General features: G+C 36.0%; 4 protein-coding genes across 4 annotated transcripts; 2 read left to right on the top strand and 2 right to left on the bottom strand.

Annotated features, from left to right (window-relative positions):
• Window positions 1-2,253: 2,253 nt before the first annotated feature.
• On the top strand, window positions 2,254-5,630 carry LOC117924117 (zinc finger CCCH domain-containing protein 48-like). Its single transcript, XM_034842684.1, has 9 exons — window positions 2,254-2,330; window positions 2,723-3,273; window positions 3,360-3,545; window positions 3,652-3,753; window positions 4,013-4,159; window positions 4,674-4,793; window positions 4,877-4,936; window positions 5,087-5,184; window positions 5,282-5,630. Exons 2-9 carry the CDS (start codon window positions 2,725-2,727, stop codon window positions 5,424-5,426), a joined length of 1,407 nt encoding a protein of 468 aa, XP_034698575.1. The 5' UTR covers window positions 2,254-2,330; window positions 2,723-2,724; the 3' UTR covers window positions 5,427-5,630.
• Window positions 5,631-6,900: 1,270 nt separating this feature from the next.
• On the bottom strand, window positions 6,901-8,745 carry LOC117924035 (GEM-like protein 4). Its single transcript, XM_034842583.1, has 5 exons — window positions 8,543-8,745; window positions 7,856-8,049; window positions 7,677-7,757; window positions 7,312-7,586; window positions 6,901-7,221 (listed from the first exon to the last, which is right to left on the bottom strand). Exons 2-5 carry the CDS (start codon window positions 7,950-7,952, stop codon window positions 7,030-7,032), a joined length of 645 nt encoding a protein of 214 aa, XP_034698474.1. The 5' UTR covers window positions 7,953-8,049; window positions 8,543-8,745; the 3' UTR covers window positions 6,901-7,029.
• A 6,941-nt stretch (window positions 8,746-15,686) lies between these two features.
• LOC117924100 (GEM-like protein 4) lies at window positions 15,687-17,404 on the top strand. Its single transcript, XM_034842660.1, has 4 exons — window positions 15,687-16,439; window positions 16,547-16,627; window positions 16,711-16,985; window positions 17,077-17,404. Exons 1-4 carry the CDS (start codon window positions 16,343-16,345, stop codon window positions 17,260-17,262), a joined length of 639 nt encoding a protein of 212 aa, XP_034698551.1. The 5' UTR covers window positions 15,687-16,342; the 3' UTR covers window positions 17,263-17,404.
• A 2,525-nt stretch (window positions 17,405-19,929) lies between these two features.
• On the bottom strand, window positions 19,930-22,798 carry LOC117923309 (zinc finger CCCH domain-containing protein 48-like). Its single transcript, XM_034841542.1, has 9 exons — window positions 22,753-22,798; window positions 21,810-22,360; window positions 21,538-21,723; window positions 21,330-21,431; window positions 20,908-21,054; window positions 20,694-20,813; window positions 20,554-20,613; window positions 20,305-20,402; window positions 19,930-20,189 (listed from the first exon to the last, which is right to left on the bottom strand). The coding sequence occupies exons 2-9, from the start codon at window positions 22,356-22,358 to the stop codon at window positions 20,042-20,044; spliced, it is 1,410 nt and encodes a 469-aa protein (XP_034697433.1). The 5' UTR covers window positions 22,359-22,360; window positions 22,753-22,798; the 3' UTR covers window positions 19,930-20,041.
• Between the last annotated feature and the right edge of the window lie 1,442 nt (window positions 22,799-24,240).

Below are 24,240 nucleotides of genomic sequence, written 5' to 3'. Positions count from 1 at the left end.
GATCTTGGGTTTCAATTATCTCCTCAAACCTGTTGAGTTGATCACCTATAGTCTTAAGAAACATGTTAGTGTAGTTGTTTTGTTCCATGATTCTTCTAACGTCAACAACACTAGCAGTTCCTTTATCATCTGGCTTAGTCTTAAAAGGTGAAGCCTTGCCTATGGTTCCATTAATGTTCTTTTCTATCTTAGCTTCTGGAGGATGGATGGATTCTATGACAGTATTGTCACTAGTTTTCCATATCTTAGTTTTTGTGGATGTGTAATTGACACGCTTACCAGGGTAATCTGGATATTCCTCTTGTTCGAAGAGTTCAAACCAGATCCAATGCTTAATGTTCTTCTTTTCTTGTCTTAGGTATGTGTAGAATTCTTCTTGGTAGAGGGTTCTAATGTCCTTTGAGACCTTGCTAAAGAACCAAACTCTCTTTTCCTTATTGATTTCAGAATAGAAGTCCTTTCTTAAAAGATCCTTGTTGATCTCAAAGTCCTCATCATCTAGGCTTACAGTGTTAATCATCTGGGAATAAGTAGGAGACATATCAGGAGATTCATCCTGATGTGATTCTTGAGTAGACTCCTTTTCCTCCATGTAAAAGGGTCTGGCCAAATTGCTGTGACTTCTAACACCTATTAGCTTAATGTTCTTAGGATTTGCTGAAGTGGATCCTTCTTCTATCCTAGTGGTTCTTACTGGGATAAATAAACTTGAAGCTCTAAAAGGCTCATAATATGAAATTCTAGGGTTTCTAGAATGATGAAAAGAATAGGAGAAAATCAAATCTCCTCCTCCATCAGGATATTGAACAATCTGTTTAATCCTTTCAGATCTTTGATTTATGGCTGGGACAACATTAGCAAAATGCCAAGTTTCAGGAAAATCTACCTCATTCCACTTAATCTTTTTAGGGATTATGAAATTTGACTTATTTAGCATATCTGAGTGGAAGAGAGTAGTCTTACCCTTAGGACTGGTGCACAGTGCTCCAGATCCAACGCTTGTGGTCATGCTCTTACAGGCAAACCTGGTTATGATAGAAACATGACTGTTTCCTTCCTTGAACTTAAAGCCATGGGTCTTACACATGAAGGACTACCAAATCTAAGATGTCAGCATCTCTTAATCTAACTGTGAAGTTAGGGTAACATTGGAAATAAACAGGACCATCATTCAGTCCTGCTTAGACTACTCTAATAATAGAATCTCGATAATCAAGATGTCTATTATCCCTTAAACACATGACAATAGAGGTGTTTTGACGTTGTCTTGTCAAAGGCTTAGCTGCAACTTGAATCATACCGAAGTGTATGAAGTTGTAGTCTCGCTTATGCTTTTCAACGGAGTTACTATCCAAGAGTCTTATGACTTGATCGTCTTGTTCTAAACTTACTGACATTTCAAGGGTCCTAATGGCGTAGTCTGTAAAGAACTTAAAGGTTCATTTCTTATAAATTTCTTGATTAGGTACCTTGGGTAACTTCCAATCATCTAAATCATTTTGGATCTTAGGATAATTGATCTCTTCACTGTTTACTACAACGTCTTGAGAATTTGTAGATTTCCTAGACATGGTTCTGAAAATCGAACTCATTTTAAGGTTTTAATCTAGAGCCTAATAGCAGATTGCCAAACTTAGTGAGTAATCACCCCAACCCTTTTACAACCCTAACAAACGCCTATCTCCGGCTAACAACGGGCTCAACTCGACAGGGATCGCACTCAGGCGCACTACTACCTTTCCTAGGATAGATCAAAAACTCAAAACAAACCCGACTTGCCTTCCTGTGGCTCTAATACCATATATATAGATATTATTTCATTTATGTAAATATTAAAAATTATTTATAAATTTATTATGAAAAATATTATAATATATTTTTAATAAATATATTTAATTAATAAAATTTTGATATGAATGTTCTCATTAGAGAAAAAAAAATACTATTACTACATAAAATATATTAATTTATAAACCATTAAAATATATTGATTTTTCAAGAAAATTTTCTTTTAATGAAAAATTATAAGCCATTTTTTTTTGTTATTTTCCTACTGATTCCTAATCTTTCTTTTCAATTTTATTATTTTTTTTTGTAATTTTTTATTTACTTAACGCGGCGCGGCGGTGCCTAACGGGCAGATCAAGTCAGGTGAAGAGTACGCGCCCGTTTAACGGAAATTCAAATTTTAAACATTCCCGCGCTTACTTGCGCCTATAAATAGAAAGAGAAGAGCTAAAGAACAAACAGCAAGCTCGTTGATAACTTTTACGTAGTTCTCTCTGAAGACCGTCTTCTTCTCTTGTTTTCTTCTTCTTCTTCTTCTTCAGGTTTGCTTCTTTCTTTATATTTTGGGTTTTTGCTTGAGGGTTTTGATTCATATCGAAGATGGGTTGGTGGATTTATTTGGTATTTTGAATTGAGAATCGGAAATTTAAAGATTCTGATAGATATGGGTTTTGGATTGAAGTTTTTAAGAATTGGAAAGTTAAGGGTTTGATGGATGTGAAGAGATGAAATTATTTTATTTTAATTGATGTTTAGCAGCTATTCGTGGTGGATTTCTGAGTGTTTTAAATTGAGGATCATGGTGGATTTCTGAGGGTTTTAAATTGAAGATCATAGATTTAAGGGTTTTCTCGATGTTGATGTTAGGATTTTGAAGGATTTTTTTGGTGCAGCAAACTTATATGTTCGACCTACTTATTTTTTTGTGATATAGCCATGGACATCAAGCCATCAAGATCGGTTGGAGACAAAAATGAAAGGGGAAGAAGACATGTGAACAACATGGTTTGTTCCTATTGGCTCCGTGGGAGGTGCAACAGAAACCCTTGTAGGTTCCTGCACCAAGAATTGCCCCAAAACACCCACTATCAAGTTTCAAATCAGTTCCGCAAAAACTGCTGGCAGAGAAATCCCGACTCTGATTCGAAGAGTGCGTCAAGTTTAACGAGTCTGGATAGGTCATCAGGTTCAACAACTCCAAAGCGTTCATCAGCTTCAAATCAATCCCATAGAAACAACAGGGAGAGGACTCTCTATTCTGACCAGAAGGGTGAATGGGACTCAACTAATCTAAGATGTTCATCAAGCCCAACAAGAGCAGGAAGTAGCTCTGGAAATGGAATTACACAGAAAGTAATTGGAGAAAGGGTCTGCAAGTACTGGCTACGTGGAAATTGTGTGGAGGCAGATAAGTGCCGGTATCTCCATTCATGGTTTAAGGGCCATGGGGTTTTCAAGTTGGCAGAGCTTAATGGGCACATCAAGGTAGTTGGTGCAGTAATTAAGACGGTGCTTTTGTTAATTGGTTAAATTGAACATCTTATCCATGAGAATTTTTTTTCTTTGTTCAGGCCATCTCAGGAATTGTGCTTCCTTCTGGCTCAGAGAAGCTCTATACTGCCAGTAGAGATGGGTATATACGGGTTTGGGACTGCCATACTGGTCAATGTGATGGTGTGGTCAATCTTGGAGGGGAAATTGGGTCCTTAATCAGTGCAGGCCCTTGGGTGTTTGCTGGAATAAAAGATGTTGTTAAGGTAAGATTGAAATACATCTTATTCCTTTTCTCTTCAATTTGTTTGTTCAATTCAGTTTGATTATAATTTGATGTATCTGATCGAATCTATGCTGGTACTGTTTCAGGCATGGAATATTGAGTCTTGTGCCGATCTCTCTCTGGATGGGCCAGTTGGGCAAATTTATGCTATGGTGGTGGATCATGATATGCTCTTCGCAGGGGCAGAGGTAAATTTCTTGATGACTCCTTATATCTAGTGTAACTTTCTGTGTCCTGCTCTTAGGAATGGTAATGATTTGGTATATCATCTGACCCCTGTAAACGACTAATGGAGTCCCAACTTCCCATACAGCTTTACAACCTGAAAATGGCAGTGTAAAAGAACTTGCACATTTGAGTCCAACTTTTTTATTTCTCTTTCGCTATTTCAACATGTTGGGGTCACACTACGAAGTTATTTCTTATTTTTAATTTTTGGTGCTGCAGAATGGCACTATATATGCATGGAAACCCAATAAGGAAACCAATGCTTTTGAGCTGGCTACAACATTGGGAGGCCACAATTGTGCTGTGGTTTCGCTCACAGTTGGTGGTGGGAGGCTATATTCTGGTTCCATGGACAATACAATAAGAGTAGGTTTAATTAAGCTCTTTGATGTACTATTATATCATTTTTCTATGCAGAGTGGTTTGGAAATATGTCAGCTTGTGTTTTTATATTAAGGGTGTTTGTTTTATCATTTCCCATTATGTGAAAACTGCAAAATAGTCGAATCTATACAAAGTATGTGGACTGGAAAAATAGCACTTGAAAGCCAATTTCATTGAGCAACTTCAGCAGAAATAGGTTTGTTAATTCAAAAGCTTCTATTATCGTTGCATATGACAATTATGCAAATCTCCTCTTTAATGGTAATAGCATGTTGTACATTAGAGTCCTGGAAAAATCAGTCACTGGTAATACTAATGATTTGAATTTCCAAATTGCAAAATTCATGGTTCATTAATTGAATAGTTTTTAAAATATGTAGTTAATGTCATTTGACTTAATGATAGTCTTTGACACTGCTCAGTTGTTCCATTGTCATGGTTTATAATATTTCTTGGTAAAATGTGTATACAAAAGTGATTATTATATTCCTTTCAGGTGTGGGATCTTAATACATTACAGTGTATTCATACTCTGAAGGAGCATGCATCAGCTGTGATGTCTCTTGTTTGCTGGGGTCCCTATTTGATATCATGTTCATTGGACCAAACAATTAAGGTCAGTTTCATTTCTGATTACAATTATTACATTCACCATGGATATTAGACTGGATGTCTGTTCTGATACTTGTTTTGGTTTAGGTTTGGTTTGCTACTGAAGCTGGCAACTTGGAAGTGACCTATACACATAATGAAGAACATGTAAGTTATTGTCATTCATTTGTTTTAATATCTTAATTTATGCATGGTGGATTTTGGTTTTCTTCTAGGAACCTTTTTATCAAGGGAATGTGAGCAGTACTGCTGATATATATCTGTTATGATGCTGTTATATTCTGCTTCTTGTTACAGGGTGTGCTTGCACTTTTCGGTATGTTCGATTCAGAAGGAAAACCAATGTTGTTGTGCTCTTGCAATGACAGTTCTGTTCGGCTATATGAATTACCATCGTGAGTATAACCATTACTTTCTAGGTTGTATTTCTCTTCATAATTCCATTATTCTTCCTTGCTTCTTGGTGGACTAATTTTATATGTTGTGGCATAGATTCACCGAGAGGGCCAGGATTTTTGCAAAGGAACAAGTCCGAGCGATTCAAATAGGTCCTGGGGGACTCTTTTTCATTGGGGATGGAACTGGACAAGTTGATGTTTGGAAATGGCAGGCGGAGCCAACTTCATTGGCATCCTGAATGATGGAATGCAGCTGTCATCTCCATAAAGCCATTCTCTGTTTCTTGTTTTGTTCCTTCATGTTCATGATATTTCTATTGAAAACTGTATAGAGGCTTTTAGTAGCTTGTGAATATAATCATCGACACGAAGAATTCTCTTTATAGTATTCTTACAAACAGTAAATTTGAAATGAGCATTCATTCAATGAAAATTCATTGTCATATTAGTATTTCCATTTTTAACTATTTGTTTTGGGGGTTACTCCTAATTTTGCTTGAATTGTTCCTAGGTCTTGCTTCATTTACCATTGCTCACAAGTCTTGCTTGGAATCTAGTGTTTGAACTACTGTATTTTTAAGAGTTGCAGAAAAATTGTGGATCCAATGTTGGGGTGGTCATTACTTGGTCCCACCTCATTGATAACTCTGTAAACTAGTTGCACCCAAGTTCAGTAGTGAAAGTTTATTTACATGGATTCAGGATATATGAAGGGAAACATTGTCCTCTTTGTTGTTAAAATACACCAATGTTTTAGTTAAAAACTAATGAGGTTTGTAGCTGATGTTAAAAAAATTTATGTTGGTTTTGACATAATCTGGGAGTTCTTAGTGCTATAGCCTGGCTGAAGGAAAAATTTGACGTAATCTGCCTCTCCAGCATATATCAAACCAGGATTTGCAGTCCATACAGTGTCTATATGGCCTGCCCCATATATATGCCAGTTCCCGGTCTGTTACTTTTAAGTTTAGACACTCATGAGAGAAGTTGTCAAGAAGAATGGAAACATAGGTATTAGTTACAGTCTTACAGACAATGACAATGGTTGCATTACCTTCTATTTAGGTCTGGGCAAGTGCAACTTCAACAAACTTGTGGAGGGGTGTGGAGGAATGATTACTAGTTGAATTCTTTTGAACTCCTTCAGTCTCAAGGAGAACTTGTGAAGTCTAGATGACTAAAAGGATGAGGATGTTCAATATTGTTTTGAAAGATCAAAAGTCATGGCTACCAGTGAACAACCCTAGAATAACTGATTCTATCAACTCATGGAAAAGCAACAATAAAAAAATTGTATGTTTGGAGCTTTGTTGGACTCTTGCTAACAATATCAGATGAAGCAGAGGGGAAGAAATGTATTGGCTTGAGCCACTTTTCTTTTATAGTGGATTCCATGCTTGAGAGGTTGCTTGTTGAAGATAGTTCAAATCTTTCTGATAATTCACAAACCTTATAAACCAAAAGTCAGAATCTTTCAACAGCTTTTTTTTCAACACTGAAAATTTGCATGAAAACTATTGCAAATCCTCCTATTTGAAGAAACCTAGGCCCCAAACTCAACTTCTTTTTCACGGTTTTCACAGTTTCAGCAAATTGTGTTTGGTTGTTGAGAACCTTGGGAAGATGAAATATTTCATCTCCCCAAGCTACTCAAGTTAAAGCACAATTATCAATTTGGAACAACTTGTTCTATGACTGAGTAGAAAATAAGGGTTGAAGAATTGGAGATCAATTTCTCATTAACAAAAAAAGATTTGTACAAAGCCTTTGATTGTGCAGAGCTTTATCAGGTTCGTGTAATTACATTTGTCGAAGCGGGAGGGAAGAACTTATTGGCTTGAATCACTTCTGGACTGGATTATGCACTTGAGAGATTGCCTGTTGAAGATAGCTGAAAGCTTTCTGGTAATTCAAGAATCCCATAAACCAGAAGTCATAGTTATCCACAGTAACAATTTCCATGTACTTTTGAGAAGGTTTTTTCACATTCTCGCTTTGATTGGCTCTCTTTATCTTTCTTAGTGGGATAGAGACCTGCACAAAAGAAAATGAATTTACTTAGATGTTCAAAAATCATGGAAAGAGAGATGGGTTGACATAGAGAGAGTCATGTGAGTAACCCACCTTGTAATGGATTCTAACTAATTCACCATTTGGAGAAGAAAATTTGATTGATCTTTCACTACAAAAGGCAACTCTTTGAGTAGAGATAAAGAGGAGGCCAGCTATAGGGCCTGCTGTTGTTGATAAATAACATGGGGAAACCTTCAATAGCTTTTCTCCTTCTCTAACACCAAAATTTTGCCTGAAAACTCTTTTCACTCCCCCAAGTTGAAGAATCCTAGCCCCCAAGCTCAACTTTCCCTTCACGGTTTCAGAGAACTTAAGCCCCATTCTCACTGCAGTTTTATAAATAAAAGATGGTTAAAATCAGGATGTTTATGATTCTTAAATAAACTGTAGCAAAAAAGAAACAGTTACAAACTTACCATACTCTCGGACTCCATCCACAAAATTGTCTGCCTTCTTCCTGTTATTCTTCATCCTATAATTCATTGAATTCATTTTTTCTGCAATTTCAAGACAAACCCATTGGTAAAACAACTTCCATTCTGAAGTCCTCTATAACTAAAACAACTGATAAACAAAGTGAAAAAAAGAGTTTTACTTGGAACTATTGCACCAGAGCCATTTGGAGGAGATGGCTTATCGTATTGGCAGCTGACTGGGATTCCAATACTGTGTTCTTGGAGCTGGTTCTTCATATTTCTAGACGTGCTGCAATTCAGTATCTCTATCTCCAACTGATTTGTCTGCAACAAGTAAGCCTTGAATGCTCTACTTTCAAGAGATTGAAGAAACCTGAAAAATGCATGTGCATTTAAAGGGATAGAAATGGTGGGTGAATGTTTTAACTTTTAGTTGATGACTCATCCGTTGCTCATCAACATGAATAAAGGCACAGGCATGAGCTTTTTGAAAAAATAACTCTACTTAAAAACAGTCTGAGATGACGGTGTGTTCGGCCATTTTTGAAAAGCTATTGTAAGAAGGACCTATTCTTCTTTTGTTCAATCCTCCAAGAAATTGCAAGAAAGGTGTATTTGGTTAAATAGGGTTGGACACATATAAATAATATTATATATGTGGTCAGCAGTTCAGTCTTCCTTTTTTTAAGCTGACTCAGAGTACATGAAGATGCATCTTTTTGAGCTGGCATTTTAGCTTTCTGATGCCAGACCTCTTTTAATTCTATATGAAAAAGGGGAAATGAGAAGGCATTACATCAACCAAATTACAAGCTGCAAGATAAGATATTTTAATGGTTTCACAGAGCAAGATTGAAAATAACTACCAAACTAAACAGCCTCTTTGTTCTAGAAGGTTGAAAATGGAATGGGACTCAGACACAAGATCTCAGGAATTGCCCGGGAATTCGTGATTCTACAGCTCAAGATGGAGTTCACAGCAATCGTGGGAACAACCAGCTCTAGACAAAAAAACTCTTGATAGCTTGGATTCACGGAAGAATGAAATTCTTGGAGATTTCCCATGTGAAGAAAAGTAAAGACCCTCGCTATTCATAAACCTGATAGGACCAACCTACCATGTGCTACTGCTTTTTAGCAGTCCTTTTGTCTTCCCTTTTATCCTCATCCTTAGATTTTGAGGAAAAGGAGTTGTAGACCGGGCTGATTAACGATGCTTCACCCTTTTCCAAATGTCAATCTCTACATAAAACCACAAAAAAATTTTAGAGTCTAAGGCCTATGTTGAACGACACAGTTTTGGTGAACAATACAATGAATCTTTCATATATCACAACATCCATGGGACCCCAGCAAGATTCATAATGAATCCTTTATCCCCCACAGGATACTGATGTTGTGGATTTGGGTGGCCCCTTGCCTTGCTTTAAGGGACTCCAGCATGATTCATTATCCTAAATCTCAATGAGAACTTGTGAAGTTTGGAGACTCTGGAACAAAGGGGGTCCACGAAAATTGGTGCCAGTAAAAAAATAAATAATAGTAAAAAAAGAAATCATCAAAATTTTGGTCTTGTTCCTCAGGCGGTCTTTAGTATTGTTTAAGGGGAGAAGCATAATTCAGATTCTATGAATTTTGACACAAAAATGAGACCTAATATTGGTAAGACAAAACCCCACCAGATAATAATGGCTACTTTTTTGGCAGGCATGACATGTTAGCTGCTGGAAGGGAAGATTCACTTTTATTTGGGACTTGCCATTTCTATAAAAGCAATATAAAGGAAACTCCCTGTGCATGGGAAGAGCCAGCCCTTCTAAGTAAACTCACCAACTTGAAAAGCAGACAAATCTAGTTCCAAGTTCGATAGACAAGCAAGTTATGCTTTGGTATTTGAATCAGTAGGCCTGAGAATGGACACATAAAAATGTATAACATTCATTATAAGTTTATAAAACCAATTACAGACAAGGCTTTTCATAACTTACATAGGAACACACACAACAGCCTATGACATTCAAGTGCCTTAAGATATAATCAAATGTAACATAAGAGGAAAACAAAATAAATTCACACATTAACATGCAGGACAAGAGCAACTTTCTTTTTCATCAGCAGTTTCACCAATGGAAAAGTTCCCACAATCATAATTGAAATACAGTGCATTGGTCTTAAGCTAACGACATTCTTCTGTCAAGTCCTAACTCAGCATGCCATACCAGCTTAACACTCCACTCAAGCACCCATGTGAATATCTTGAATGCCCTGAACTGGTCTCAATAGAGGACTTTGTGGAACAATAACAAACTGATGGCTTGTATCCATGTTCATCATCTCAATGAAAACAAATTGAATCTCTATTCAGATGACAATACAACATGTTTCCCCTGTCTCTTCATAGACTGGTAGCAATAATCAGTGCAGCCTGATTGACACAAAATAACCGATAGTGGTCAGGCAAGTCATATGTTTTAAGAATTACAAAGAGAAATGTCAATTAAACATTCTCATAACTAATCAATTGACTTGTGCATTACCCCAGTAGATGAACCTGAAGTTGTTGTGAATACTTTGATTCCCAAGAAATGAGATGTCCTCCAATTTCTGTTTCATGGGACAACTGGCACACTTGGAATCAGATGACAAGATTGATCATGTAGTTTAATATCCAATTATGACATTGGAATTGCTATTTGATTTCCCCTAGTCCAATTTGGAAAGAAGATGAAATTGCTTGAGATAGCTATTAGTGTTTTTGTTTGCCAGTGGTTATAACAACCAACATCAATATCTCAACCCAAAATAGACAAGCTTGACCAATCAATCTTGGATTGTTTGACGTAATGAAATTGCACTGCAGTTGAGAATCTGGCATTGTTTGATGCTTCCTAGAGACAATGAGACTTGTCCCAAGAGACAAATCTGAATCTCCTGATGATTAGAAAAAGCTGGGGGTATTTTCATGCAAACTTCTTAGAAAATCAAAATGTAAAAGGGTAATTCTGACATTAAGTGGTGGAAGTGATTAGTTCTTCCAAACTGCCATAACACAACCATGACCAAAGGAAAGTTTCACTTAAGCATCTCATGATAATTGAAATATCTCGGTTTGAATATAGCCTGCTCCAAATTGACCCTTGCCAGTTGAGCTAGAAACCAATAATTGATTGTATGCCCCAATATGCAAGTGTCTTACGCTTGTATGCTATTGCCTCACCCTCATTTTAATCACTTTTAGCTATTTCGATATGGGTGGTTTTCATGTCAGAGGAAATTGCAGCTTGGCGTTAAAGAGAGATTCATCCCGGAGAAAAATGAGAGATTATGGTATGAAAGGCAGCTAGGGAGAAAAGCACATGAAAAGGGAAGATGATTTGGCTGAGTGGAAACATGGCACAACAGGAGCAAGTGGTCGTGGGTAGAGTTCTTAGGAGGTACAGTTGAAAAGGAGTCAGTATGTTGGTTAAAGAGGACTTTTGGGAAGGTCAAGTGGAGGGGTTGGGAGTTTAGAGCCTCTTGTCTTTGTGATATGACACACAGGTTGGTGATGGGGCGGACGTAGAAGGTTGAACTTTCCAACAGCTGAACCCTTTAAGCATCTATGCAAGACCACTTGTCTTGTCAAGCTTTTCTTTTGTTGCAACATAGCTTGTGTATGAAAATCTTCTGAACTACTCCCAAGATTGATATAGTTACTCAAAATCTCTAGCTCTGCAGTTGAATACAATCAACAGGTTCAATAAAGCCCATAAATCCACCTTTCCATGTAAATGTTGTTAGAAAAAGTAGTCCTGCATTTTGTTGCCATTGCAATAACCCAAACGTTAGAAAAGCAGAAGAATAATTGGATAAGTGAATAGGCGACGTCAGTGAAACCAATCTAAAAAGGAGAGATGTAACTCACACTTTATAAAACATAGTATAGTAGCTTTAACGTAACAACTGAGGTTTCCAGTTAGTCATCTTATGTGATAGCTGTGTTTTGTGCAAGGTAATACCTAAATTGACTTGATTCCTATCCTTACTATTCATGTGGAAATCCTATATTCATGACCTTTAATGCATCTACAACTTTCTCCATTTGCATTGCATGACCACCCTTCGCCAAAATAAAATCCTTTCTATTTAACCTATGCACAATTTTGAATGCCAAACTTTCTACATCAGATGAATATATCATATTTCTTTCCCCAACTAGATTCAAATTCTCTGCTGTCGAAAGAAACCACTGTCCAACAAGATACACAATGCAATTACATATGCAAAACTACTATAGACATACAGACACTAAAATATAGACATCAAAGTCTCGGAAGAAGAAATTTGAGTACAACACATGCAACATTAGGTGGGGAAAAACATTTTATCTTACCATAAAAGTTTAGAATGTTTATAAAAATCAAAATTAGATTTACTATGTTCATGAATAATTAATAGTTTTAATCACACATGATGCAACAATTTACATATATGTTTTTGGTACAAAAGTAATTAGTTTGTCAAGTAAATAGGGTATAACTTGCTCTAAGTTCTATTACAAGCACTTCAAACTTCATGATTCCTGGACATAGTATCATATTCATGCAGGTAGGATATCGATGTATTTGGCAAGAGCAAAGAATTGATCTTTGAATCCAAATAGTCCAAATTGAAAGTGCTGGATTCAAAGAATTTCATGTTGACCTGCTTCCAACCAAGATAATAACCATACACTAAAGCTTGTGTAGATTAAGTTATGATCATAATCATAATGAGTCCAAAAGAGGTTTCATCCGATCTAACTCACAAAAACCCCACAACTTTAATTAAATAATGATTTTCCTTTGGAAAATTTTGAGGTGAACAAACCATAATTACAGGTAGATGGCAAGTCAATTAAGGTGCAGCAATCAGTTGTACTACGCCATGTCTATGGTGCAGAAAAAACAAGCCACTGAGTTAAGGGCATCATATCAGATAACTACAACAACAGTGGGAATCATATGTGGCCAAGGCGATGAATCTTAGCCAGAAGCTCACTATTCTTCCTTTTTTTTTTCTTATTTGCAAAAGGTTTGTGATAATATGATGGCACATTGACATGCAATTGATGGAAGCTGTCCAATCCATGGTCGCTGTGCCTCATGTATGGCCATGGTGTAGTTGGAGGTGATGAAGTGATAAAATCACCAACTTCCTTATCAAAGAAAAAGAATTCCAGACCATTAGCGTGGAGTCTGTCCTTTATCAAGAAATTTTCAAACAACCTCGTAGCCTACCAGCAGGAGAGATTATTACTGTTTGGTTAAGTTTTTACTAATTTGATGAGATTAAGACAATTAATTTTCCTGAAGAAGTTTCCTAATATAGCAAGATACGTCACTGTTGTGTGGTTCTATATTTTTGACTCTTTAATAAAGATGAAGGAGAGCAGGTGAGAGCAACAAGTGGGCGTCCGGAGTGGTTATCAGGCATGACTAGAAATCATGTGGGCTCTGCCCGCGCAGGGTTCGAATCCTGCCGCTCACGCCTAATTGATGCTATTCTGCAATGAGTTATACACAAGCTATGTTGCAACAAAAGAAAAGCTAGCAAGACAAGTGGTCTTGAATAGGTGCTTAAAGAGTTCAACCGTTGGAAAGTTCAACCTTCTACGTTTGTCCCATTACCACCCTCTGTGTGTCATATCACAGAGTCAAGAGGCTCTAAACTCCCAATCCCTCCATTGATCTTCCCAAAAGTCTTCTTTAACCCACACCTAGGAACTCAACCCACTACCATTTGCTCCTGTTGTTCCATGTTTCCACTCAGCCCAACCATCTTCCCATTTGATGTACTTTTCTCCCTAGTTGTCTTTCGTACCATAATCTCTCCTTTTTCTCCTGGATGAATCTCTCTTCAATGTCAAGTAGCAATTTCCTCTGACATGGAAACCACCAATATCGAAATAGCTAAAGAACTCATTAACATGAGGGTGAGGCAATAGCATACGAACTCAAGACACTAGCATATTGGGGCGTGCAATCAATTGTTGGTTGATTGCTCAAATGGATATTCCAAGGGTCAATTTGGAGCAGGGCTATATGCAAACCAAGATATTTCATTTATCATGAAATGCTTAAGTGAAAATTTCCTTCGTTCATGGTTGTGCTATGGCAGTTTGGAAGAACTAATCACTTCCTTCACTTGTTATCAGCATTGCCTTTTTGCGTTTTGATTTTCCAATCATGAGGAGATTCAGATTTGCCTCTTGGGACAAGTCTCTTTGTCTCGAGGAAGCATCAAACTGTAACGGATTCTCAACTGCAACACAAGTTCCTTACGTCAGACAATCCAAGGTCGATTAGTCAAGCTTGTCAGTCTCGATAATGAGTTCATTTCCTCCCTTTTGGGTAGAGATATTGATGTCGATTGTGACTGCCACTGGCAATCAAAAACACTAATTGCAGTCTCAAGCAATTTCATCTCCCTTCCAAATTGGAGAAAATCAAATAGAAACTCCAATGTCATTGCCGGTTGTCCAGTGAAACAGAAATTGGAGGACATCTCATTTTTTTGGAATCAATGTATTTGACAGCAACACCAGACTTATCTAATAGGGGTTAGGTATGCGAATGTTTAATTGAAATTCTCTTTGTAATGCTTAAAACATATGACTTCCCTGACTGGTATCGGTTGTTTTGTGTCAATCAGGCTGTGCTGATTATTGCTACCAGCCAATGAAGAGATGGGAAACTTGTTGCATTGTCATCTAAATAGAGATTCAATCTGCTTTCATTGAGGTGACGAACATGGTACAAGGCATCAGTCTGAAGCCCCCTATTGAGACCAGTTCAGGGCATTCAAGATATTCATATGGCTGCTTGAGTGGAGGACTGTTAAGCTGGTATTTCTATATTTCAACGTGAGTCCATTCTCAGGCCTACTGATTGAAATGCCGAAGCATGACCTTTCTTGGCTTTGGAACTTGGAACTAGATTTGTCTGCTTTTAAAGTTGGTGAGTTTACTTAGATGAGCTACCTCTTCCTATGCACAGGGAGTTCCCTTTCCATTGCTTTACAGAAAAGGCAAGTCCCAAATAAAAGTGAATCTTCCCTTCCAGCAGCTAACATGTCATGCCTTCCAAAAAAGTAGCCATTATTATTTGGTGGGGTTCTGTCTTTGTTCCAGTCTTACCAATCTTATGTCTCATTTTTGTGTCAAAATTCATAGGATCTGATTTATGCTTCTCCCCTCAAACAAAAGACCGCCTGAGGAACAAGACCAAAATTTTGATGATTTCTTTCTTTACTATTATTTATTATTTTACTGGCACCAATTTTCCTGGACCCCCTTTGTTCTAGATTCTCCAAACTTCACAAGTTCTCACTGTTGATTTAGGATTATGAAACTTGCTGGGGTCCCTTAAAGCAAGGCAATGGGCCACCCAAATCCACAGCATCAGTAATCTGTGGGGAATAAAGGATTCGTTATGAATCTTGCTAGGGTCCCTTGGATATTGTTATAAATTATAAATAGAAGATTCATTGTATCATTCATCAACACTGTGTCGTTCAACATAGGCCTTAGACTTTAAAATTTTTAGTGGTTTAATGTAGAGATTGCCATTTGGAAAAGGGTGAAACATCATTAATCAGCCTGGTCTGCCACCCCTTTTCCTTAAAATTTAAGGATGAGGATAAAAGGGATGATAAAAAAGACTGCTAAAAAGCATGAGATAAGCATGTGGCAGGTTGGTCCTATCCAGTTTATGAATAGTGAGTTTTCCTTTTCTGACCACTTTAATCAACACTTGAATTCATAGGTTGCTCCTTTAAGTGCCTTTCCTTTTCCTCACATTGGATATATCCAAGAATTTCATTCTTCTGTGAATCCAAGCTCTCAAGAGTTTTTTTGTCTAGAATAGGTCTGGTTGTTCCCACAACTACCATGAATGCTATCTTAAGTTATAGAATCACTAATGCCCGGGGCAATTCCTGAAAACTTCTGTCTGAGTACCCTTCCATTTTCAATCTTTTAGAACAAAGAGGCTGTTTAGTTTGGTAGTTATGTTCAATCTTGCTCTGTGAAACCATTAAAATATCTTATCTTTAAGCTTGTAATATGGTTGATGTATTGCCTTCTCATTTCCCCTTTTTCATATAGAATTAAAAGAGGTATGGCGTCAGAAAGCTAAAATACCAGCTCAAAAAGAGGCATCTTCACATACTCTCTGAGTCAGCTTAAAGAAAAGAAGTAATACATGGTGCTTGTTAGGATTGAATGATTGAACTGCTGACCAAATATATGTTAGGATTTATACATGTCTAACCATAATTAACCAAATACACTTTTCTTGGGATCTCTTGGAGAATTGAACAAAAGAAGAATAGGTCTTTCTTACAATAGCTTTTCAAAAATGGCCGAACACACCGTCATCTCAGACTGTTTCTGAGTAAGTTATTTTTTTCAAAAAGTTCATGTCTGTGCCTTTATTCATGTCGATAGGCAATGGATGAGTCATCAACTAAAAGTTAAACATTCGCCCACCATTTGTATCCCTTTAAATGCACCTGCATTTTACTGGTTTTGATCAACCTCAAAGCATTTCTTCAATCTCTTGAAAGTAGAGCATTCCAGACTTGTTGCAGACAACTAACAAGGTAGCTGGAGATAGAGATACTGAATTGTTGGCACTTCTAGAAATATGAAGAACCAACTCCAAGAACAGGTTATTGGAATCCCAGTCAGCTGCCAATATGATAAGCCATCTCCTTCAAATGACTCTAGGGCAATCATCCCAAGTAAAACTCTCTCTCTCTCTCTCTTCACTTTTCTTGTCAGTTGTTTTAGTTATAGAAGACTTCAAAAGGGAATTTTTTGTGCTAATGGAGTTGTCTTGAAAGTGCAGAAAAAATGGATTCAACCAATTATAGGATGAACAAAAATAATAAGAAATCAGACAATTTTGTGGATGGAGTTCGAGAGCATGGTAAGTTGGTAACTGTTTGTATTTTGCTACAGTTAAGATTAAGAGTCATCCTGATTTTAACAATTTTGTTTGTGAAACTGCAGTGAGATTAGGGCCTAAGTTCTCTGAAACTGTGAAGGGAAAGTTGAGCTTGGGGGCTAGGATTCTTCAACTTGGGGGAGTGAAGAGAGTTTTCAACCAAATTTTTGATGTTAGAGAAGGAGAGAAACTATTGAAGGCTTCCCAATGCTATTTATGGACAACAGCAGGCCCTATAGCAGGCCTCCTCTTTATCTCTACTCAAAGGGTTGCCTTTTTCAGTGAAAGATCAATCAAATTTTCTTGTCCAAATGGTGAATTGGTTAGAATCCATTACAAGGTGGGGTTACTTACATGACTCTCTCTATGTCAACCCATCTCTCTTTCCATGATGTTTGAACATCTAAGTAAATTCATTTTCTTTTGTGCAGGTCTCTATCCCACTAAGAAAGATAAAGAGAGCCAACCAAAGCGAGAATGTGAAAAATCCTTCTCAGAAGTACATGGAAATTGTTACCGTTGATAACTTTGACTTCTGGTTTATGGGATTCTTGAATTACCAGAAAACTTTCAGCTATCTTCAAGAGGCAATCTCTCAAGTGCAGAATCCACTCTAGAACTGATTCAAGTCATAAGTTTACTCCCTCCCGCCTCAACAAATGTATTTACTTGAACCTGATAAAGCTTTGCACAATCAAAGGCTTTGTATAAATTTTTTTGTTAATGAGAAATTGATCTCCAATTCTTCAACCGCTTATATTCTACTTGTGCACAGAACAAGTTCTTCCAAAGTGATATTGTGCTAGTACTTGAGTAGCCATGCCATATGATACATTCCATTGCTCTAAGTCAAATGACATATGGCATGGTCAAGTCTCTTGTACTATGTGCATATGACATATTCCATTGATCCTAATCAAATGTACTACAAAGATGTATACCCTAGGGAAACAGATTCTCAACTGGGTTTGTTGAGTTACAAGAATTGAATGAAGCGATATCCAACCTCAAAGTGACTTTTGTGTGATGAGTTAAGACCATAAGGTTTGTAGTCATTTGTTGAATGCTGATAGTGACACTGTGAAATGAAAGGTTAGAAAACAGAACTGCCCAAACAATTGGAGATAGTAAAGGCTTGGTATTTTACTGACAGTGATGCCTTTTGCTTTTTGTCTGGCTTGAGCTGTAGATTATGGCACCTTCAAGCATTATTTGGGAAGTTTTTGGTAGGAAAATTAATATTACTCTCTTCCATGAGAAGATCTTGAGGCAGCCTTTGGTGAATCAAACCAGGCTAGTTATCTCATGATGAGGGAACCTTTGCTTTAGCTAGCTACTGCATGTCCTTTTAGAGCATTCTCAACTTGCTAGTTGTTCTATGTCAAGTAAACTACACTATCATTGTAGTCAGCTCTCTACTTTCATGAATACAGTAAGTGTAATGATTTGCTCCCTCTTATGTAGATATTGTTTATTTTGAACCTAATAGGTTCTCACAACTTTAAAACGTATTGACATGGTTAAGAAGAGTTCACTACATATATTGTGCCAGAAACTTCTCTTATTCGATGTAGGATATCAGTAAGCATATTGAACTATAGTTTCATACGTAAATTTTTATGAACAAACTAAGTGTATTAAATTATAATTTCATTGAAAAAAGATACATTGAGCTGCCAAAATCCAATACATTATTATATTTGAAAATTCTACGACTTTTATTAAGTTCTCAATTTTCCTAAAAGGTTATTAAAGTATTAGAATTTGAGCCTACAATGAATATCATGTTCTAATAAACCCCTTCATGCGCAATTGCTCTTAACTCTGCTAGATTCTCAATTATAGTGCAAGATTGTTAAGTCAAAGAATCCAAGGTTGATTAGTCATTATTCTCAATCTCAATAGCATGAATTCATTGTCTTTCTTCTGGGCAGAGATATTGATGACCATTGTGATTACCCACCCTGCTAATTGCTTTTGGGAAACTCAAATAGAAATTCCAATGTTGAATATTGAACAACATGGTTAATCTTGTCATCTGATTCCAAGTATGTCAGTTGTCCTGTGAAACAGAAATTGGAGGACATCTCATTTCCTGGGAATCAAAATATTGACAACAATTCCAGGTTCATCTACTTGGGGCAGTGGCATTTCTCTTTGTGAGGCTTAAAGCATATGACTTGACTGACCAGTACCGGCTGTTAAGCGTCAATCAGGCTGTACTGGTTATTTCTACCAGTGCATGAAGAGACAGGGGAAAGTTGTTGTATGACAATCTAAATACAAGCCATCAGTCTGTTATCGCTCTGTGGAGTCCAGTCCAGGGCTTTCAAGATATTCATGGCAGCTTGATTGGGGAGTGTTAAGCCGGTATGGCTTGCTGACTGAGGACTTGACTGAAGAATGTTGCTAGCTTAAGAACAATGAATTGTTTTTCAATTGTGTTTATGAGAATCTTGCAGTTGGTAAAACTGTAGATGAAAAAAGAAAGTTGCTCTTATGTTATATTTTGATTATATCTCAAGGCACTTGAATGTCATAAACTGTAGATTACTCTCTTCCTCTGAATTTTATGGAAAGCCTTTTGTCAGTAATTGGTGTTATAAACTTATAATGAATGTAATATATTTCTATGTGTGTCCACTCTTCAGGCCTACTGATGGAAATACAGAAGATTGACTTGCTTGGCTATCGAACTTGGAACTAGATTTATATGCTTTCCAAGTTGGTGAGTGAACTTAGATGAGCTGCCTCTTGTTATGCACTGGGAGTTTCCTTTCTATTTGCTTCTACAGAAATGGCAATTCCCCAAAAAAGTAGCGGCTATTATTTGGTGGGGTTCTCTCATAGTTCCAGCCTCGACAATCCAACTCTCTTTTCTGTGTCAAAATTCATAGGATCTGATTTAGAACAAATAGGTTGTCTAGTTTGGTAGTTATTTTCAATCTTCCCCTGTGAAACCATTAAAATATCTTTTCTTTCAGCTTGTAATTTAGCTGATCTAATGTCTTCTCAATTCCCCTTTTTCATATAGAATTAAAAGAGGTCTGGCATCAGGAAGATGAAATGCCAGCTCAAAAAGATGCATCTTCACATATTCTGAGTCAGACTAAAGAAAACAAGTAATAGAGGTGCTTGTTCAAAACCTGAATCTTCCCAAAAGGCTAAAATGCCAGTTTCTGGGCACGACTTAGGAGCAATGGTAAATGAACTAACCCTCGAAACAAAGAGTTGGCAATGACAATACTAATATGACAAAATGAATTTTCATTGAATGAGTGGAGATTACAAATTTACAGTTTGTAAGATTACTACAAAGAGAATTCTGCGTGTGAATGATTATATTGACAAACCAGAATCAGAGCATAGCTTTCTGGAGATAACAACTGCCTTCCATCATTCAGATGTCAATGAAGTTGGCTCTGCCTGCCATTTCCAAACATCAACTTGTCCAGTTCCATCCCCAGTGAAAACAAGTCCCCCCGGACCTATCTGAATCTCTCGGACTTCTTCTTTTGCAAATATCCTGCCCTTCTCAGTGAATCTATGCCACAACAAATAAAATTAGTCAACCAAGAAACAGGGAAGAATGTTCTGTTTACAAAGAATAATGGAATTAAGAAGGGAAATAAAACCTAGAAAGTAATGGTTATACTCACGATGGTAATTCGTAAAGCCGCACAGAATTGTCATTGCAAGAGCACAACAATATTGGTTTCCCTTCCGAATTGTTCATACCAAAAAGAGATAGCACACCCTGTAACAAGAAGCAGAGTATAACAGCATTATGACAGAAATATATCAGCATTACCACCCATCATTCCCTTGATAAAAGGGTTCCAAGAAGCAAACCAAAATCCACAGTTCATAAATTAAGATATAAAAAGAACTGAATGACAATAACCTACATGTTCTTCATTGCGTGTGTAAGTCACTTCCAGGTTGCCAGCTTCAGTAGCAAACCAAACCTGCACCAAAACAAGAATCAGAACAGACATCAAGTCCAATATCCATGGTGAATATAATAAATGTAAGAAATGAAACCGACCTTAATTGTTTGGTCCAATGAACATGATATTAAATAGGGACCCCAACAAACAAGAGACATCACAACTGATGCATGCTCCTTCAGTGTATGAATACATTGTAATGTATCAAGATCCCACACCTGAAAGGAATATGATAATCAATCATATATACACATTTCATCAAGAAATATTATGAACCATGACAATGGAACAACTGAGCAATATTAAACCTACTCTTATTGTATTGTCCATGGAACCAGAATATAGCCTCCCATCACCTACTGTGAGTGAAACCACAGCACCATTGTGGCCTTCCAATGTTGTAGCTGGCTCAAAAGCATTGTTTTCCTTATTGGCTTTCCATGCATATATAGTGCCATTCTGCAGCACCAAAAATTGAAAATAAGAAATAACTTTGTAGTGTGACCCCAACAAGTTGAAATAGCGAAAGAGAAGAAAAAAAAAAGGGGGGGGGGGGGGGGGGGGGGGGCGCGTCGGAATCAAATGTGCAAGTTCTCTCACACTGCTATTTTCAGGTTGTAAAGCAGAATGGGAAGTTGGACTCCATTAGTCATTTCAAGGGGTCATATAATATACCAAATCATTACCATTCCTAAGAGAAGGACACAGAAAGTTAAAACTATCAAGAAATTTACCTGTGCCCCCGCAAATAGCATATCATTATTCACCACCATAGCATAAATTTGCCCAACTGGTCCGTCAAGAGAGAGATCAGAACAAGACTCAATATTCCATGCCTGAAACAGTACCAGCACAGATACGATCCCATACATCAAATTCTTATTAAACTGAATTGAACAAACAAATTGAAGAGAAAAGGAATAAGATGTGTTTCAATCTTACCTTAACAACATCTTTTATTCCAGCAAAAACCCAAGGGCCTGCACTGATTAAGGACCCAATTTCCCCTCCAAGATTGACCACACCATCACATTGACCAGTATGGCAGTCCCAAACCCGTATATACCCATCTCTACTGGCAGTATAGAGCTTCTCTGAGCCAGAAGGAAGCACAATTCCTGAGATGGCCTGAACAAAGAAAAAAAATTCTCATGGATAAGATGTTCAATTTAACCAATTAACAAAAGCACCATCTTAATTACTGCACCAACTACCTTGATGTGCCCATTAAGCTCTGCCAACTTGAAAACCCCATGGCCCTTAAACCAGGAATGGAGATACTGGCACTTATCTGCCTCCACACAATTTCCATGTAGCCAGTACTTGCAGACCCTTTCTCCAATTACTTTCTGTGTAATTCCATTTCCAGAGCTACTTCCTGCTCTTGTTGGACTTGATGAACACCTTAGATTAGTTGAGTCCCATTCACCCTTCTGATCAGAATAGAGAGTCCCCTCCCTGTTGTTTCTATGGGATTGATTTGAAGCTGATGAACGCTTCGGAGTTGTTGAACCTGATGACCTATCCAGACTCGTTAAACTTGATGCACTCTTCGAATCAGAGTCGGGATTCCTCTGCCAGCAGTTTTTGTGGAACTGATTTGAAATTTGATAGTGGGTGTTTTGGGGCAATTCTTGGTGCAGGAACCTACAAGGGTTTCTGTTGCACCTCCCACGGAGCCAATAGGAACAAACCATGTTGTTCACACGTCTTCTTCCCCTTTCATTTTTGTCTCCAACCAATCTTGATGGCTTGATGTCCATGGCTATATCACAAAAAATACATAGGTAGAACGTATAAGTTTGCTGCACCAAAAAAAATCCTTCAAAATCCTAACGTCAACATCGAGAAAACCCTTAAATCTATGATCTTCAATTTAAAACCCTCAGAAATCCACCATGATCCTCAATTTAAAACACACAGAAATCCACCACGAATAGCTGCTAAACATCAATTAAAATAAAATAATTTCATCTCTTCACATCCATCAAACCCTTAACTTTCCAATTCTTAAAAACTTCAATCCAAAACCCATATCTATCAGAATCTTTAAATTTCCAATTCTCAATTCAAAATACCATATAAATCCACCAACCCATCTTCGATATGAATCAAAACCCTCAAGCAAAAACCCAAAATATAAAGAAAGAAACAAACCTGAAGAAGAAGAAGTAGAAAACAAGAGAAGAAGGCGGTCTTCAGAGAGGACTACAAGCTTACTGTTATGTTCTTTATCTCTTCTGTTTCTATTTATAGGCGTTGGGATCCTTGTAATGCAAGTAAGCGCGGGAATGTTTAAAATTTGAATTTCCGTTAAACGGGCGCGTACTCTTCACCTGACTTTATCTGTCCGTTAGGCGCCGCCGCGCCGCGAAAGTAAATAAAAAATTACAAAAAAAAAAAAAAAAAAAAAAATTGAAAAGAAAGATTGGGAATCAGTAGGAAAATAACAAAAAAAAAAGGTTTATAATTTTTCATTACAAGTAAATTTTTCTTGAAAAATCAATATATTTTAATGGTTTATAAATTAATATATTTTATTGTAGTAATGGTTTTTTTCTCTAATGAGAACATTCATATCAAAATTTTATTAATTAAAAATATATTTTAATATTTTTTATAATAAATTTATAAATTATTACTAATATTTACATAAATAAAATAATATATATATATATATATATATTATTTATTTATTATTTATTAATAGTGAAATAATTATTAATAAATTTATTATTTACATAAATTAAAGAATATATATATATATATATATATATATATATATATATATATATATATATATACATATATTCTAAACCCTCACTAATTATTTATTATTAATTTATTAAAAATTAATATTGAATCAAATAAATCAAAAAATGTATTAGGTGTTAAGATATATATATATATAAAAGACATACAAAACGGAATTAATTTATAACAATTATAAATAGTCATAATAATCTCACATTGAGAGCTAGAAATCTTGTGTGTTGATTCCTTGAAAATAAATGGGGTTCACTTTTTATTTTTATATTTTTTATGTTTTTATTGATTCCAAATTCAATAAATAAATAAATAGATAAATAATTTTTAAGTTAATTTTTTTTTTATATTTTATAAAAATAAGAGTATTTTGATAAGTTGTTTTAAAAAACACTTTTTAAAAAATAAAAAGGAAAAAACTTGTTTGAATAAGTTGCTTTTAAAACTAATTTTCTAATTTAAATTTTATAAGAATGTTATAAATTCTATTTATAATTTAATTAATGTCTTATTAAAAATAAAAATACTTTTTTAATTACAAATAAATAAATAAAACAAATATTTTTTTAGTAAAATATGAATAGAAATATTGTAACAAAATCATATATTATATTTTCTTTTATAAAAAAAATAATATTTTAGTATATGTTATAAAAATATAGATATTAATATCTTCATAATTGTTTTTTTATTTTTTTGTTAAATTTGAATAATAAATTTTACAGATATTCATTATAACAATATTTTATTTAAAATAATTTTAAAAACAAATAAAGTTTAAATTTTTTAACATAAACAAACCAAAATTTTCATTACATGCAAATATGTAGCAATCAATTACGAGCACAAAGTATTCTAGAATGCTTTGATTTATTCTAG

Source organism: Vitis riparia, chromosome 10 (assembly GCF_004353265.1).
Source record: "Vitis riparia cultivar Riparia Gloire de Montpellier isolate 1030 chromosome 10, EGFV_Vit.rip_1.0, whole genome shotgun sequence".
Classification (NCBI taxonomy): domain Eukaryota; kingdom Viridiplantae; phylum Streptophyta; class Magnoliopsida; order Vitales; family Vitaceae; genus Vitis; species Vitis riparia.
This window is presented reverse-complemented; position numbering and strand designations above follow the sequence as displayed.

Bases quoted from the DNA above. Each gene is read 5' to 3' on its own strand.
- LOC117924117 (XM_034842684.1), top strand. From the start codon at position 2,725: ATGGACATCAAGCCATCAAGATCGGTTGGAGACAAAAATGAAAGGGGA. The intron at 3,754-4,012 runs GTAAATTTCTTG...TTGGTGCTGCAG, and splicing joins TGCTCTTCGCAGGGGCAGAG to AATGGCACTATATATGCATG. The intron at 4,937-5,086 runs GTAAGTTATTGT...TTCTTGTTACAG, and splicing joins ATACACATAATGAAGAACAT to GGTGTGCTTGCACTTTTCGG.
- LOC117924035 (XM_034842583.1), bottom strand. From the start codon at position 7,952: ATGAAGAACCAGCTCCAAGAACACAGTATTGGAATCCCAGTCAGCTGC. The intron at 7,587-7,676 runs GTAAGTTTGTAA...ATAAAACTGCAG, and splicing joins GGATGGAGTCCGAGAGTATG to TGAGAATGGGGCTTAAGTTC. The intron at 7,222-7,311 runs GTGGGTTACTCA...TCTTTTGTGCAG, and splicing joins TAGTTAGAATCCATTACAAG to GTCTCTATCCCACTAAGAAA.
- LOC117924100 (XM_034842660.1), top strand. From the start codon at position 16,343: ATGAAGAACCAACTCCAAGAACAGGTTATTGGAATCCCAGTCAGCTGC. The intron at 16,440-16,546 runs GTAAAACTCTCT...TTGAAAGTGCAG, and splicing joins CTCTAGGGCAATCATCCCAA to AAAAAATGGATTCAACCAAT. The intron at 16,628-16,710 runs GTAAGTTGGTAA...GTGAAACTGCAG, and splicing joins GGATGGAGTTCGAGAGCATG to TGAGATTAGGGCCTAAGTTC.
- LOC117923309 (XM_034841542.1), bottom strand. From the start codon at position 22,358: ATGGACATCAAGCCATCAAGATTGGTTGGAGACAAAAATGAAAGGGGA. The intron at 21,724-21,809 runs GTAGTTGGTGCA...TTCTTTGTTCAG, and splicing joins AGCTTAATGGGCACATCAAG to GCCATCTCAGGAATTGTGCT. The intron at 21,432-21,537 runs GTAAGATTGAAA...GTACTGTTTCAG, and splicing joins GAATAAAAGATGTTGTTAAG to GCATGGAATATTGAGTCTTG.